Genomic DNA, 12,271 nt, shown 5'->3' with positions numbered 1-12,271 from the left:
GAAGATAAACAGGTAATAGATTAGAAATATCTTAATGGAGATTAGGGTATCTGTATTTGATTATTTGCATTTGCAGCGTGATGGTGGTTGTATATAAACAAACTGTAAGTCTGTCCTCTTGAAGGTCAGAGGAACTGTAAGAAGGCTGTGCCCAGGCTGCCTGTGCTGTGCAGGAAGGATGTGTGTGGAAGTGAGCTCACAAGGTGTACCAGGTCTTCAGCTTGAGACCGTCTCTCCTTTGAGCAGCTGCACACGCTGATAGCTCACATCCAGTGTGTGTAAAAAGAATTGACCTAAGGCAGCTGTAAGTAATCCCAGCTAGCTGAAGTGTTTGGAAGGTCTTGGAATATATTTTCCAGTAGACACTTGATGGACCAATTTAGAACATATGAGGTGGATCTGTGCTGCTTATGTTCTGTGTGTTGGTAGCTAACACAGCAGGGCATTATACTCTACTATAGTATAAGGGTCTTCTGTAGAAGTAAACCTCAGTTCTAGCTGGACAATTGGATCCTTGTTGAGATTCTGGTTCCCTAGCAATTTCTGAGTCTTAAACACAACACTCACACATAGCTGCTGTGTGTATCTGAAGACTTCTGACTAACCATCCCTTCTCAGTGAGGGAACTGATTTCTTTGTGGTGCCTGAAGTGATTTGCCTAATGCAGATGTCTGAACTGGAAGGCAAAACAGGGGAAGGCAGGGTGTGTGGCACTGGGCAGGTGCTGCTAAGTGGGTGATGGTGATGTGAGGTCTGGTTGACAGCATGTATTTGGAGAGTAGGAGTGTGTGCTATATGAGAGGAGCTTTTATAGGCAGATCCTTACCATGCTGCTCCATGCAGAGTTCTTAATGTTGCTGCCATTAGCAGCCTCAACTGAGCCTGGCAGCGTGTCACTACAAATCTAAGCGCAATTACTGCACTTGCTATAGGAATATATTACATTTGCATAACTGTTCCTTTAATTGTATTGAGCAAAGATGTGCTCTGCTTAAGATTTTCTTCAACTAAAAATAGCTGATCACTTTGCAGTTCATCAATTTTCTGATGTCTTCCTATGCTTGTTACTACCTGTACTGTGCTTATTTGCCTAGAAAGTAACATTGTTAAGACAACAGGATCTGTAGGAAGTCGAGCTTCAGAATGAGAACAGAATTTCCCTGGGCACCTGTGCCTATGGCCATTTCTGGGTACACAGTGAAAGTTGTGGAGAGCCTCTGTTTCAGTCAGCATGGGAAGGACTTGGTCTGCAGTGGGTTTCACAACTGCTGGAGCCTTGCTTGCCACAGCAATTAGAAGGTATATAATGAAAGAAGCAGGAGACTAGAAGTTGCAGAAGGGAGTTTGCTGCTATGTAGAACTGCTGACTGTTGCAGCTCTTGTGGTGCTATGGAAAGGCATGGTAGTGGACTGTCTATCTGATGGTTACTGGTCGTGTTAGTACCCAGTCTTACCTGCTTACCACTCCAAGCCTGGTTCTCATTGTGTACAATCCCGTGGGAAAAGACCTGAAAGTAAATAAGGACTGTAAGAGTTGCATTTGTGACTGTAGGGCAAACCTTGTCAAACTCAGCCTTGTTCAACGTCATTTGCTGAATCCAACAAATGAGTTTCTTCTGCTTCCTCACAGTTAAATTCTTCTGTATTCCTCTGGAAGTGGTTTTTCGTACTGTTTGGGTTTCAGCTGAGAATGGACTCTTTCCCCACCCCTGCCAAGAGTAGTGGAAGCTGGAGATGAAGAGCTTGGTTAGTATGTAGAAGAGAGCATCTGTGTGCCAGAGCAGCTGCTTAAGGGGGAGGTTCAGCTTTGATTCTATAGATCTGGATTCAAGAAACTGTGCTGAGCTACTCTGGCAGTATTTTCTCTAACAGTAGATAATTATGTTTGAGCAAATATATCAAACAAGGAGTTTTGGAGCTGATTGCTTCCTAATGCAAAGTTCCTTGGTTAGTAGTTATTTCCAGTTTGTGGGGCTTTTTCACTCTGAAAAAGCATAGTATATGCCCAAGTTCTTCCTGCACATTTATTACAGGGCTTAAGGGCTGTCTGGTAGAGATGTTAACTTTGTTTGAGTTCTGGGTACTACTGTGAATAACAAAGGGCTGAATTGCTTTGAGAGCATAATTAATAATAATGCAGTTAACGACATACTGCAGCAAGTGTAGAGATTGCATGTGTATACATCTAAAGTCAGACAAAGGCAAAGCTGATTTAAGGTTATATAGGCTGGATGCTGACTCCTGGCTACAAACATACGTTTAACAGGGGAAAAAAGCAATCAGACCAAATGGATCCTGACTTCATGACTGATGGTGTGATGTTTGTGATGTGGTTTGTAAGGTAGTTTGGGTAGAGCGATGTGATTGTGCAACCTGCCTGCTGCCTCTTCAGGAGATAGAGGGCTCCAAAAAGTAGACTGGACAGAAATGAAATCAGAGCCTTTCTAATATAAGGAGCTTGAATTAGTTAAGCCTGACACAATTTTAATTTCAAACTGGCTTTGTCTGTATAATTGCAATTCAAGTACTCAGTATGCATATTCAGTACTTATTAAAAACCAAATGCCTGAATTGTAACTGCTCTGTCCTGAAATCCCTTCTCAGCAAGGGAGAAAGATGCACTTTGTGCTGTTTAATTTGCAAGGAAAGATGAACAAAATGCAAAGTGCAGAACTATGAACTGTCTGTCTGGATTGGAAAGTGTGAATTTGAGTTTTGCTTGAGGGATGTCCTTCTGCAACGGTGTTGAGTTGATTTGGCATGCTTTTAACTTCTTCTTTTTTAAGGTTCTTTAAATAAAACAAAATGTTTTTACTTACAGCACTTGAAGAATCGGAAAGTGACATTTATGTGCGATTCATGAGGTCACACAAGTGTTATGACATTGTTCCAACAAGCTCTAAGCTTGTTGTTTTCGACACTACGCTACAAGTGAGTATTCTTCTTTCAGTCTGCCTTTCCTTGCAGTTCACTTTTTGAAATGGGGGTGTGTTTCCTGAGTGTTAAATGAAGTATTGTCTCCTATAATGCTGTACTTTGAATATGAGAACCCCATGTTGTTTCAGCCATGTCTTTCACATTGTGGTGGTGGAGGATCTTGGAGGGTGGGGGGGAGGAGGAATTCTAGCTGAACAGAGTGAGAAGATATAATTGGCAATTGTAATCACTGATGAGATTCTGAAAACCCCAAATTTATATTCTTCATATCTGTCAATTTGTGGAAAGATATCTTACATAGAGCTCCACGTCCAAGAATTAAATTTCCAGGTGCTCTGAGCCTGTTCCTGCTATATTGTTGAGATAAGTTAGGACTAAAATGGGTGGCTTAATGATGCAAATTACTGCATTCTCCAGAAAATTTTTGTTTTCAGCTTTTCTTTTTGCTTTTAATCAGTAAATCATCATCTGCTAGGCTCTTGGCTCTGTGGGAAGAGCTTATTTGCCAAAAGATGGCAATAGCTGCCTGCTGTAGAGATGGGTAATATGTTTTGCACTGTGGTGGAACGCTGTGGCTTTCTTTATTTCCTTGATTTTTGCAATCAGTGTTTTTTGAGGTGGATTTTTTTTTTGCTCTCCTTTTAATGATGTTCCAGTTCTGGCTTAAATGAGCACATGAAGTATTCTTGGCATGGAATGTACCGCTCAGACTACAGCCTTCCACTGTCAGGAAGAACATTTAATAGATCCTTGATCTCAAAATGTTCCCAGAACCATCTTGTGTATCAGATAATAACGTAGTGCAAGATCCTTAGTATTGTGGGCTAAAAGATGGAAAGCCTACTTGCACAACAACAGAAAATAATGTGATACTTGAGAACATTGCACACATTGACTTCTCAGCTGTCAGTGGTCACCTGGGCCAAAGGCTTGAGCTGCATCATCGTTGCAGTTAGGAAGATGAACTTTTCCTCTTTATTACGAAAACCAGTTGGTGCTGGAGCCAATGGGGTGAGTCACTCATTGCTTTTGGGTTCCCCGAATCTCCTGGTGAATTGCAGGAAGTGTTTTTAGATACCAACCATTCTCACTGGAGCTGTGTTGAGTAGTGCTGTTCATGTAAAGAAGTGGTTTAATCTCCATTTAGTGAGCCAGTGTAAGGTAACGCTTAGAGAAATAGTTCTAGAGAAGAAAGTAGTGAATCTTAATCCTATAGGAAAATAGGTGACTCAGTGAAAAACATTTTATCTACTCTCTACCAAACCCCTGTCTTTGGGTTGCCTAATAGTGACTGTGGATTGCAGCTGGCAAAGAACAAAGGACATGCCTTGGCCTATGATTATGGGGTCATTCTAGAATAGAAAATCAGTTTCTCTTTTAGTAGCTTAAAGCAGTCCTCTGAAACAACAGTGTCCATGAGTCTTGACAAAGGGAGGTGATCTTGTAGATGTGTCTTCCCTGGATGTTTCACTCCTACCCACGTGAGTGTTTCTCCTAATTTAAGATCAAACAAAAAAAAGCCTGGTGCCTTGAAGTTCCCAGATCTCTTGAAATTTTAATTTCTAACAGTGAGAATGCTTAAACAGTACATGGGATTACACTAAATGAGGCAGAAAGGTAAGCTACCAGCAACTGATGGAAGAATGAAACAGTGGAGCTGCATCGTTTTCTCAAGCTATCCTTTGGAAGACTGTCATTGGGTTTATATCTGACTGCAGTGCCCTGTCTCCCTCTACTGGGCAGAAATCACAGCATTTACCCTGCAGATTTGTACATGAGATATTATAGAAAGTATTTCAAAATTGTTGTTAACTGTAGGGAAAACTGGAGCTGTTTTATCATGTGACATAAACAATACCAGTGAAGCAACATCAATAAGTGTTAAGTCTTAGTGTTTTTGGAGGGGTTTAATGTGAAGATTTGTAAGGAATCTTCCTTTATCCCTGAATAAAAGGACGTGGTAAGGAGCAAAGCTGACAGGAGGCCTTAAATAGCAGTATTAGTAGCTAATTGGGAATGGGCTGACAATCTCTTCAGTCCTGGTATTGGGCAGAATGCTTGGGGGCCTCTTGATTCCAGCAGCTACCAAACATCTCACTTCTCCTAGCGCAGCACTCCGTCTTGTCAGGAGTGAGCCTGTGCCGCTGGCACCTTTGTTGCACCGTTGTGAAAGCAGCAATAGCTTGTACACTTCAGTTAGGCATGTTTCACCAGGAGAACATGCTGTGTGCTGCAAAGTTGAAGAGTAGATATGTTAAATAAGTAGTAGACAGAGCTGTGGTCTGCTGACCAGCCCGAGGCCAACTGGCACAGCTCCGTTTGCCCCAGTATAGCAGCTTATATTTCTTCCTAAACTTGACTGCCTACCTGAAATGACCCATAGCCTGTACTAACCTTAAGAAATGGTGACTGTAGCTGGGAAAGTGCTAACTGACACACTTATTGAGTGACAGTGAACTGTTCTTTTACTGTTTTCTACCACAGTGCAATTGTAGCCTGTAAACAGTTGCTCCTCAAATGTATTGAGCTATGCCTCCATGCTACAGCTCTCCCCTGCCTGACACCCCTGACTACTCAAGAGAAATCCCTGCCTTTGCTTTTCCCAGAGAAAAGAAACTTTTAAAAGTCTGATCTGAGCACGAAGAGTTGGAGTTGAGAGACCATGAGATGCTATGTGCTACCCTGTGAAGTTTGCCAGTTCAGCTTTGTGAACTGAGAGGAAAGGAGGCAAGCTGCAGCATTATGCAGCTCTCTGTGATAAACTGCCCTTTGAAATTATTGCACATCTCCCAGGATGCAAACAACAGAACAAAATCTTCCCAGCCCCTTTGGGAGGGGTAGGAGGGCTGTCCTTTGAAGGGCTACTCTGCTGTCAGTGAAGGACCTTGCTGTTCCTTCTTACTTCAGTAAATGAAAGGTGATCCACATCTCAGAGAACACTGAGCTGGATGCAGTCTGGCTGGTTACCTGCATGTGTTTTCAGCACAGTATCTGGGTACTTTGTGTGTTAATGCATTTAATGTGGCAATGTTTCTGGGGAAGTAGCATCATCCAGATCTGCATGTCTTTTTATTTGATGGTTTTAACTGACAATGGGTGCATATACTGATGCTTAAAGCAATTTGACTTCGTGAAAATACCTATTTCAGTAATTCCTATATTGCAGTTAAGTGTCAACAAAATGTAGCACTTCTTCACATTCTGTCAGTCAAATGAGTTTTTCTCTGTTGGTACTACCATCATATACTGATGTGATTTCATTTTTCAGTGTTACTGCCTAAGCTTGACTTTGTTATACCTTCTTTCCAACAGAAAAATTTATTTCTCCATCCTACTGTGAGCTCTATTTCCATTTTGAAAGGAAGTGACTCTCAGCATAGCATATAGCAGTCTCTGCAGCTTAGCTCTCTAATCTTATTTAAGGCCAGATTTTTGCTCGGCCTTCAAACAAATTCATTATTTAAATGTTTTTTGTCTTTGAGAAGGATTAGCTTGTTTTGTAACACAGACTAATTGACCGTCTATAAGAAGGGTAAAAACTAAGTTGCAAGGCAGGCATTTTCAGGCTGGATGTGGCTCTGGGCAGCCTGGGCTGGTGGTTGGTGGCCCTGCCCATGGCAGGGGGTTGAAACTAGATAGTCTTTGAGGTCCTTTTCAACCCAGGCCATTCTAGGATTCCGTGGCTTCCTTGCTATGTGTCAAGCAGTAATTCACAGTTCCAGGAGTGGCATAATAGCACGCTTGCTGGCTGTGTCTTGGCTTTTGTTGGTAACTATCACGTACTTTGAAGAACTCAAGTACTTATTTTTCTTCTGCATAACTAGAAAAATATTTGGAATAATCTTCTGGAAACTTATTTGTTTTAACAAGCTGAAAGTAAGTATATCTTCCGCAGAGCAAGGGATTCCACACTAGAACAGCACAAGAGGCTTTGCATTTCTCTTTCTTGTGCTGACTTGAAGTAAATGGGGTTCATTATTCTTGTTCCCTCCAGTTCATTCTTGACTGGGGTGTTCCCTCTCTCCAAGGTAATGAGACAGCAGGCTTCCAGAAGGAATGCTCTAGAATCTTTTGCTTCCAGAAGCATGCAGCAGTCTCAGGGTCTGCTGTCATAACAAGAGTTCTCACAGCTTTACAAGGGGACTGTCTGTGCCTTAATCAGCTTGGAGGTTTTTTTCCCTTTGAGTTTCCTAAGTTTAAACTGTCTGCATTTTTGCATCCCTCCTTGCTTACTCATTCCACAGAGCTGTAAAAAGAGCAATGCATTAGTTTCTAGCTGGCATGTGGGCTGAGACAGGCCACAAAAAAGCACCCTTGAGATCAGGCCAGAATCAGTAGCATAATACTGGAAGGCTGTTTTACTTTGGAGTTGCTCCTGTACAGAACAAGCGTCAGAGGTCGATGCCTGCAGCTCTCAGGACCAATAGGAAGCATTCACTCTTTGATCTTGGGGAAAGATATTGCAAGTTCTTCTGTACCAATTAAATGGAAATGTCTTAGTCAAGACAGGGTGTAGCTGGAACACTTGTGCTTGGCTCAGATGTAAGTCATGCATTGTTCTTGCTCTGCCTGCACCACTCCTGCCAGGAGTGGCAGGTTCTTAATCTGTGAAAGAATTTCTGTGCCCTTTCCAATGCAGCTGGCCCAGTGGCTCTGCCTGTGAGGCTTACTTTCTTTCTGACTCCTAGCCCACTAGTGTGGCATATAGTAACAAAAATTCTAGCTTGAAGTGATTGCTTCCTTAGAAAGCAAACTGATGGCTTTCAGTTATTGAGTACTGTATAGATAGGTGATACAGATACAGCTGCTTTAAACCAGTTTTGGATCACCCAAGAAAGGGAGAGATCACAATCCTGTAATAAAGAAGGAATCTCTTCCCCTTTCCCAAGGAACAGGGCTCACCAAACACTCCAAAGGAGGTGATCTCTGAGTGGAGATGCTTCCCTTGCGGCTGCTAGCCCTTAAATGAGGTTAGAGAGGGGTGGACCCAGGGTTGGCCCCTTCTGGTCACACAGGTGTATTCCTTCCACTGGTTCAAGCCATGACCTAATGGTTCCCATACCTATACTACAAACTAGAAGGCTCAGTCTCCCCTCAAATAGCATGGAAATAAGTATCTGCAGAGTACTTCACTAAGATGGAATAGTGGAGTTGACTATTCATGCACCATTGGCTGTCTCAGAGAAGTCTTGATGGAGCTGTGTGTAGTGTTAGAGGGAAGATAGTGTAACCAGCTATTAAAGGCTGTGGGCATACTGATATTCAGTGTCAGTTAGGGCTTTGGTTTGGTGTCTGTAGTTGGATTAGACCCTCTTGGTGCATATGTGAGATAGGGGAGGATATCTATGTTGGCAGACTAATTGGGTAAAAATGTAGAACGTGTACCTGCATCCTGTAACTGAGAATGAAACCCTACCTGTCTTTCCCATGAGTTTAAACTTCAATCATCTAATGAAGCTCCTACATTTTAGTAAGCTCTCGATGACCCTCAGTGCATCCCCTGAGAGTGTTTCTATTCCATGCCCTGTGAGTGGAGAAGATAACTGATTTGTATTTGTGTAACCTTTCCAAAATTCAATGAACTGGAGAAGCTGCTTACAAATGTTTGTTGGTTGGGGATTTTCAGGTGTGGGAGCAAACATAGCCTTTAAGTTAATAACAGGTCTGTATAATTCTTCATTACTTTAGCAGAAGGTGTGATAAAGGTAGAAGAAGAAACTTGCTTCAAGACCTCCTTGGCCCTTGCCCTAAGCGTAATTTGCTATTAACTCCTTAATTAGGCTCTTTTTTTTAAAGGCTTAGTACATCTAATGAGGAAACGCTTCTACTAAATACATTGAGTGAAGAAGAAAGTAACTAGAAAGTAAAGATGAATGCAGCAGTCATCATGCTGAGATTGCTGGTTGTAGTCTTGCATACAAGCCCCAGTAAGCCAGTTAATAAGTACTGGACTGTATCTGTATTATGAAAAATGGATCTGGCTTTTGAAAACAGCTCCTTTACAGGACTGTATTTTTATATAACTTAAAAATAGTTAAAAATAAAGTGAGCTGGACAGCTAAAACTTAACTTGAAGAAAAATTGGAATTTTACATTGTTTAGTGTCCTCCACAATGTTTTGCTTGACACTTCTTGAGAAACATTCAGACAAAGCAATTAGAGAAACCCTAAAAACATATGTATTTCTGTGGAAAATTAACTGTTTACTGATAGTGGGTGTCATTCCTAGATTATAAATTAAGATATGCTTTTCTCAGTTTCCTTCTGACTGCTTGGAGAGCTAATGGTGAGATTCCCAGGATTCACCTCCCTGAAATGTCTTTGCTTCAGATTGAAGTAATTCTCCCCAAAATCATCCTCAAAGGTGTTTTAAATGTCGTTGCCATCTGGGTGTGAATTATGAGATATTTACTGTCTTATGTTGCTCTTGGATTCTCAAGGTGATGGATGTTTGTGGGCACTGGAGATGAATTCTAAAGTCCTTTTTTCCAGTTTAGCTTATCAGAGAATCACAGAATGGCCAGGGTTGGAAGGGACCACAAGGATCAGGAATCTCCAACCCCCTGCCACACGCAGGGCCACCAACCTCCACATTCAATACCAGACCAGGCTGCCCAGGACCCCATCCAACCTGGCCTTGAACACCTCCAGGGACGGGGCATCCACAGCCTCTCTGGGCAGCCTCACCACTCAAAAATGTTCATGCTTTAGAAATAAATCACTCGGAGATTATAACTGTGGAAGAGGGGGATTCCTATATAGTCTTCTGTGGGAAAGTTACACTGTTTTCAAGCTTAAAATCGTGTAATGGTGTGAGTTGAAAGGGACCTTGAGGACCATCTTGTTCCAACCCCAGCTGCAGGCAGGGACATCTCTTGCTAGATCAGCTTGCCCAAAGGCTCATCCAGCTTGGTCTTGAAGATCTCTGGAATGGGGCATCCACAGCTTTTCTGGGCAGCCTGCACTAGAGCCTCACTACCCTAACTGTGAAGAATTTGTTCCAAATATCTCATCTAAATCTACTCCTTTCTAGTTTAAAGCTGTTACCCTTTGTCCTGTCATTATACACCATGATAAAGAGTCCCTCCCCAGCTGTTCTGTAGGCCATGTAGGTGCTGGAAGGTTGCTGTAGTCTTGTTGAAGCCTTCTCTAAATCACATCCTGTCTCCATAGCTCAGGTGCTCTAGGCCTCTGAGCATCCCTGTGGCCTCCTCTGGACCTTCTCCAGCCCCTCCATGTCCTTGGGAGGGGGTCCCTAGAGCTGAGCATAGTGCACCTGTGGGCCCGCAAGAGAGCAAAGCAGAGAGGGACAGTTCCCTCTGCTGGGAAGATGTTCTTACAGTTAGACAGCATCAGGCTTGCATCTCATACATTGGTTGTGAGTGTTTTGGTGTTTTTTGGGTTTTGTTGTGTTTTTCGTGTTCCCCAGGTGTGCCAAGACGTGGGCATCCATAGGACTAGCTGTGCTGCTTTGAGAAGTATAGTTCAGATTATGTTGGGTGAAGAGATCTTGCTCCATTCTTTGGATATTTGCATCAAAAGAAGTTGAAAGGCGATCAGCTCATAAACACACCTAAACCAAAGGAATGGAGTGTAGGCTGCTGAGGTTTTGGGGTTCTTTTGCAGTACAGGGATCACAGCAGAGGCCTGCTGTTTTCCTAGTACAGCGAAGACTGACTGTTCTACTTCTGATGTGCTTAGCAAGTAGGAAGTGTTGAAGTATAAATGTGTTTTGGCCCCTGAAAGGAAAGAAATATGGAAAGCTTTTATGCCTTCACTCTACAGCGACTGTGCAAAATGTAAAAAACTAGGACAGTCATAAAATCATCATAGAATCACTATACAGCTTGGGTTGGAAGGGACCTTAATGATAATCTCATTCTACACTGCTGTAACAGGTGTGACACCCACCAGGCCAGGTTACTAAGGGCTCCATCCAGCCTGTCCTTGAGCTGTTCCCCTTTGTCCTATTACTATCAGATAGGTTGGTCTCTGTCCTGTTTATAAGTCTCCTTAAGTGAGGAGGAGTAAGTCTCCTATAAGTGAGAGGCTGCAATGAGAGGGCAGAGCAGAGGCTGTCAATCACTCTGCACTTCTCATTGTAAACATACAAATGCTTTTTATCACTCAAACGTGGAATTTATTTTCCTTTTTGTGAGGAACTGTGGGGGCCTAATGCTAATAGACAGCTCAGCACTACTGTGCTGCTCTCTCGCTCTTCCTCCTCAAGAGCATGGGGGAGAAAATACAATGGAGAAAAGTAGTGCTTGTGGGTTGAGATAAGGACAGGGAGATTGCTCGTCAGTTGCTGTCACAGGCAAAACAGACTGCATGAGGGAGATTAGTGTAATTTATTACCTATTGATAACGGGCCAGAGCAGTGAGATCTAGAAGCAAACTAGGGGAATGAGGGCTGTAGTCAGTCCTTAATGCTTCGTCTTATTTGTTCCTTTGTGGTCGCTCTCTGCTCCTGTTCCATGTGGGATCCCTCCCATGGGATGCTGTCCTTCCCAAACTGACCCTCTGTGGGCTTCCCACAGGCTGCTGCTCTTCAAGCACTGCTCCAACATGGCTCTGTAGCACGGATCCCATCCTTCAGTCACTGCTCCAGCACAGAGCCCCAGGGGGGGTTGTTTCCCCAGACCTTCTGCTCCACTATGGGCTGCACATGTAGCTGTGCTCTGCATGGTGTCCACAGGCTGCAGAGGTCAGTGTTTTCATTCGTGGGCCTCTCTTGCCCTTTACCTTCTTTCTTCAGCCTGCCCTTCTAGAGCACAACCAGCGTTAATCACTTTGGCCTTGGATAACAGCCATACCACAGGGTCCTGGAAGATCTCTTAATGCTGCTCGTGCTGCTAATCTTTCCTGTCATTCCTATGCTTCACAGTGGCAGATTTGGAGTTGCTGTGTTTCTTCTCTTATCTTCCACCTTTTTCAAGTTAACGTTGGCACTGAGACCACAGTGCTGAGATGTCTCCTTCAGCACGGCTTTGTGCTCTGCTGTGCTCTGCGTTCTCCATTCACCACCAGGTTCCCATTACAACCTTTCTCCAGGATGAGAATCTTTCTGCTGGGTGAATGAAACAAATGATTGCAGTGTTAGCAGTCACCCTCAAGATGGGGCAGGCTTGGTGGGTGAGTTTGAAATCCATTGGTCGCTTATGAGAGCAGTTAGATAAAACAACATGTAAACGTGTATGTGTGAGGCAGGTTGGTGTCTGTGGGATGCAGCTTGTCTCAGTCTAAGGATGGTGAGTCGTGCCCCAGAAATAACTGCTTCCCCTGTTGATTATGAAGAGATGAGGTGAATAAGGTCAGCATGCATCAAGTCCAT

The 12,271-nt window shown here is 43.2% G+C and overlaps 1 protein-coding gene across 5 annotated transcripts in view; it reads left to right on the top strand.

Moving 5' to 3' along the window:
* The window catches only part of PRKAG2 (protein kinase AMP-activated non-catalytic subunit gamma 2), a 183,138-nt gene that overhangs the window by 156,907 nt on the left and 13,960 nt on the right, over positions 1-12,271 (top strand). For all 5 annotated transcript variants that reach the window (XM_052693169.1, XM_052693166.1, XM_052693168.1 and 2 more), the window contains one exon: positions 2,822-2,931. In XM_052693169.1, the coding sequence (XP_052549129.1) occupies positions 2,822-2,931 (110 nt within the window). The remainder of the gene's footprint in view (positions 1-2,821; positions 2,932-12,271) is intronic.

The sequence above is a fragment of the Tympanuchus pallidicinctus genome, unplaced genomic scaffold, assembly GCF_026119805.1.
Source record: "Tympanuchus pallidicinctus isolate F22 unplaced genomic scaffold, pur_lepc_1.0 scaffold3, whole genome shotgun sequence".
Taxonomy (NCBI): domain Eukaryota; kingdom Metazoa; phylum Chordata; class Aves; order Galliformes; family Phasianidae; genus Tympanuchus; species Tympanuchus pallidicinctus.
Note: the sequence above shows the minus strand (reverse complement) of the source record. Positions and strands in the feature narration are given on the sequence as shown.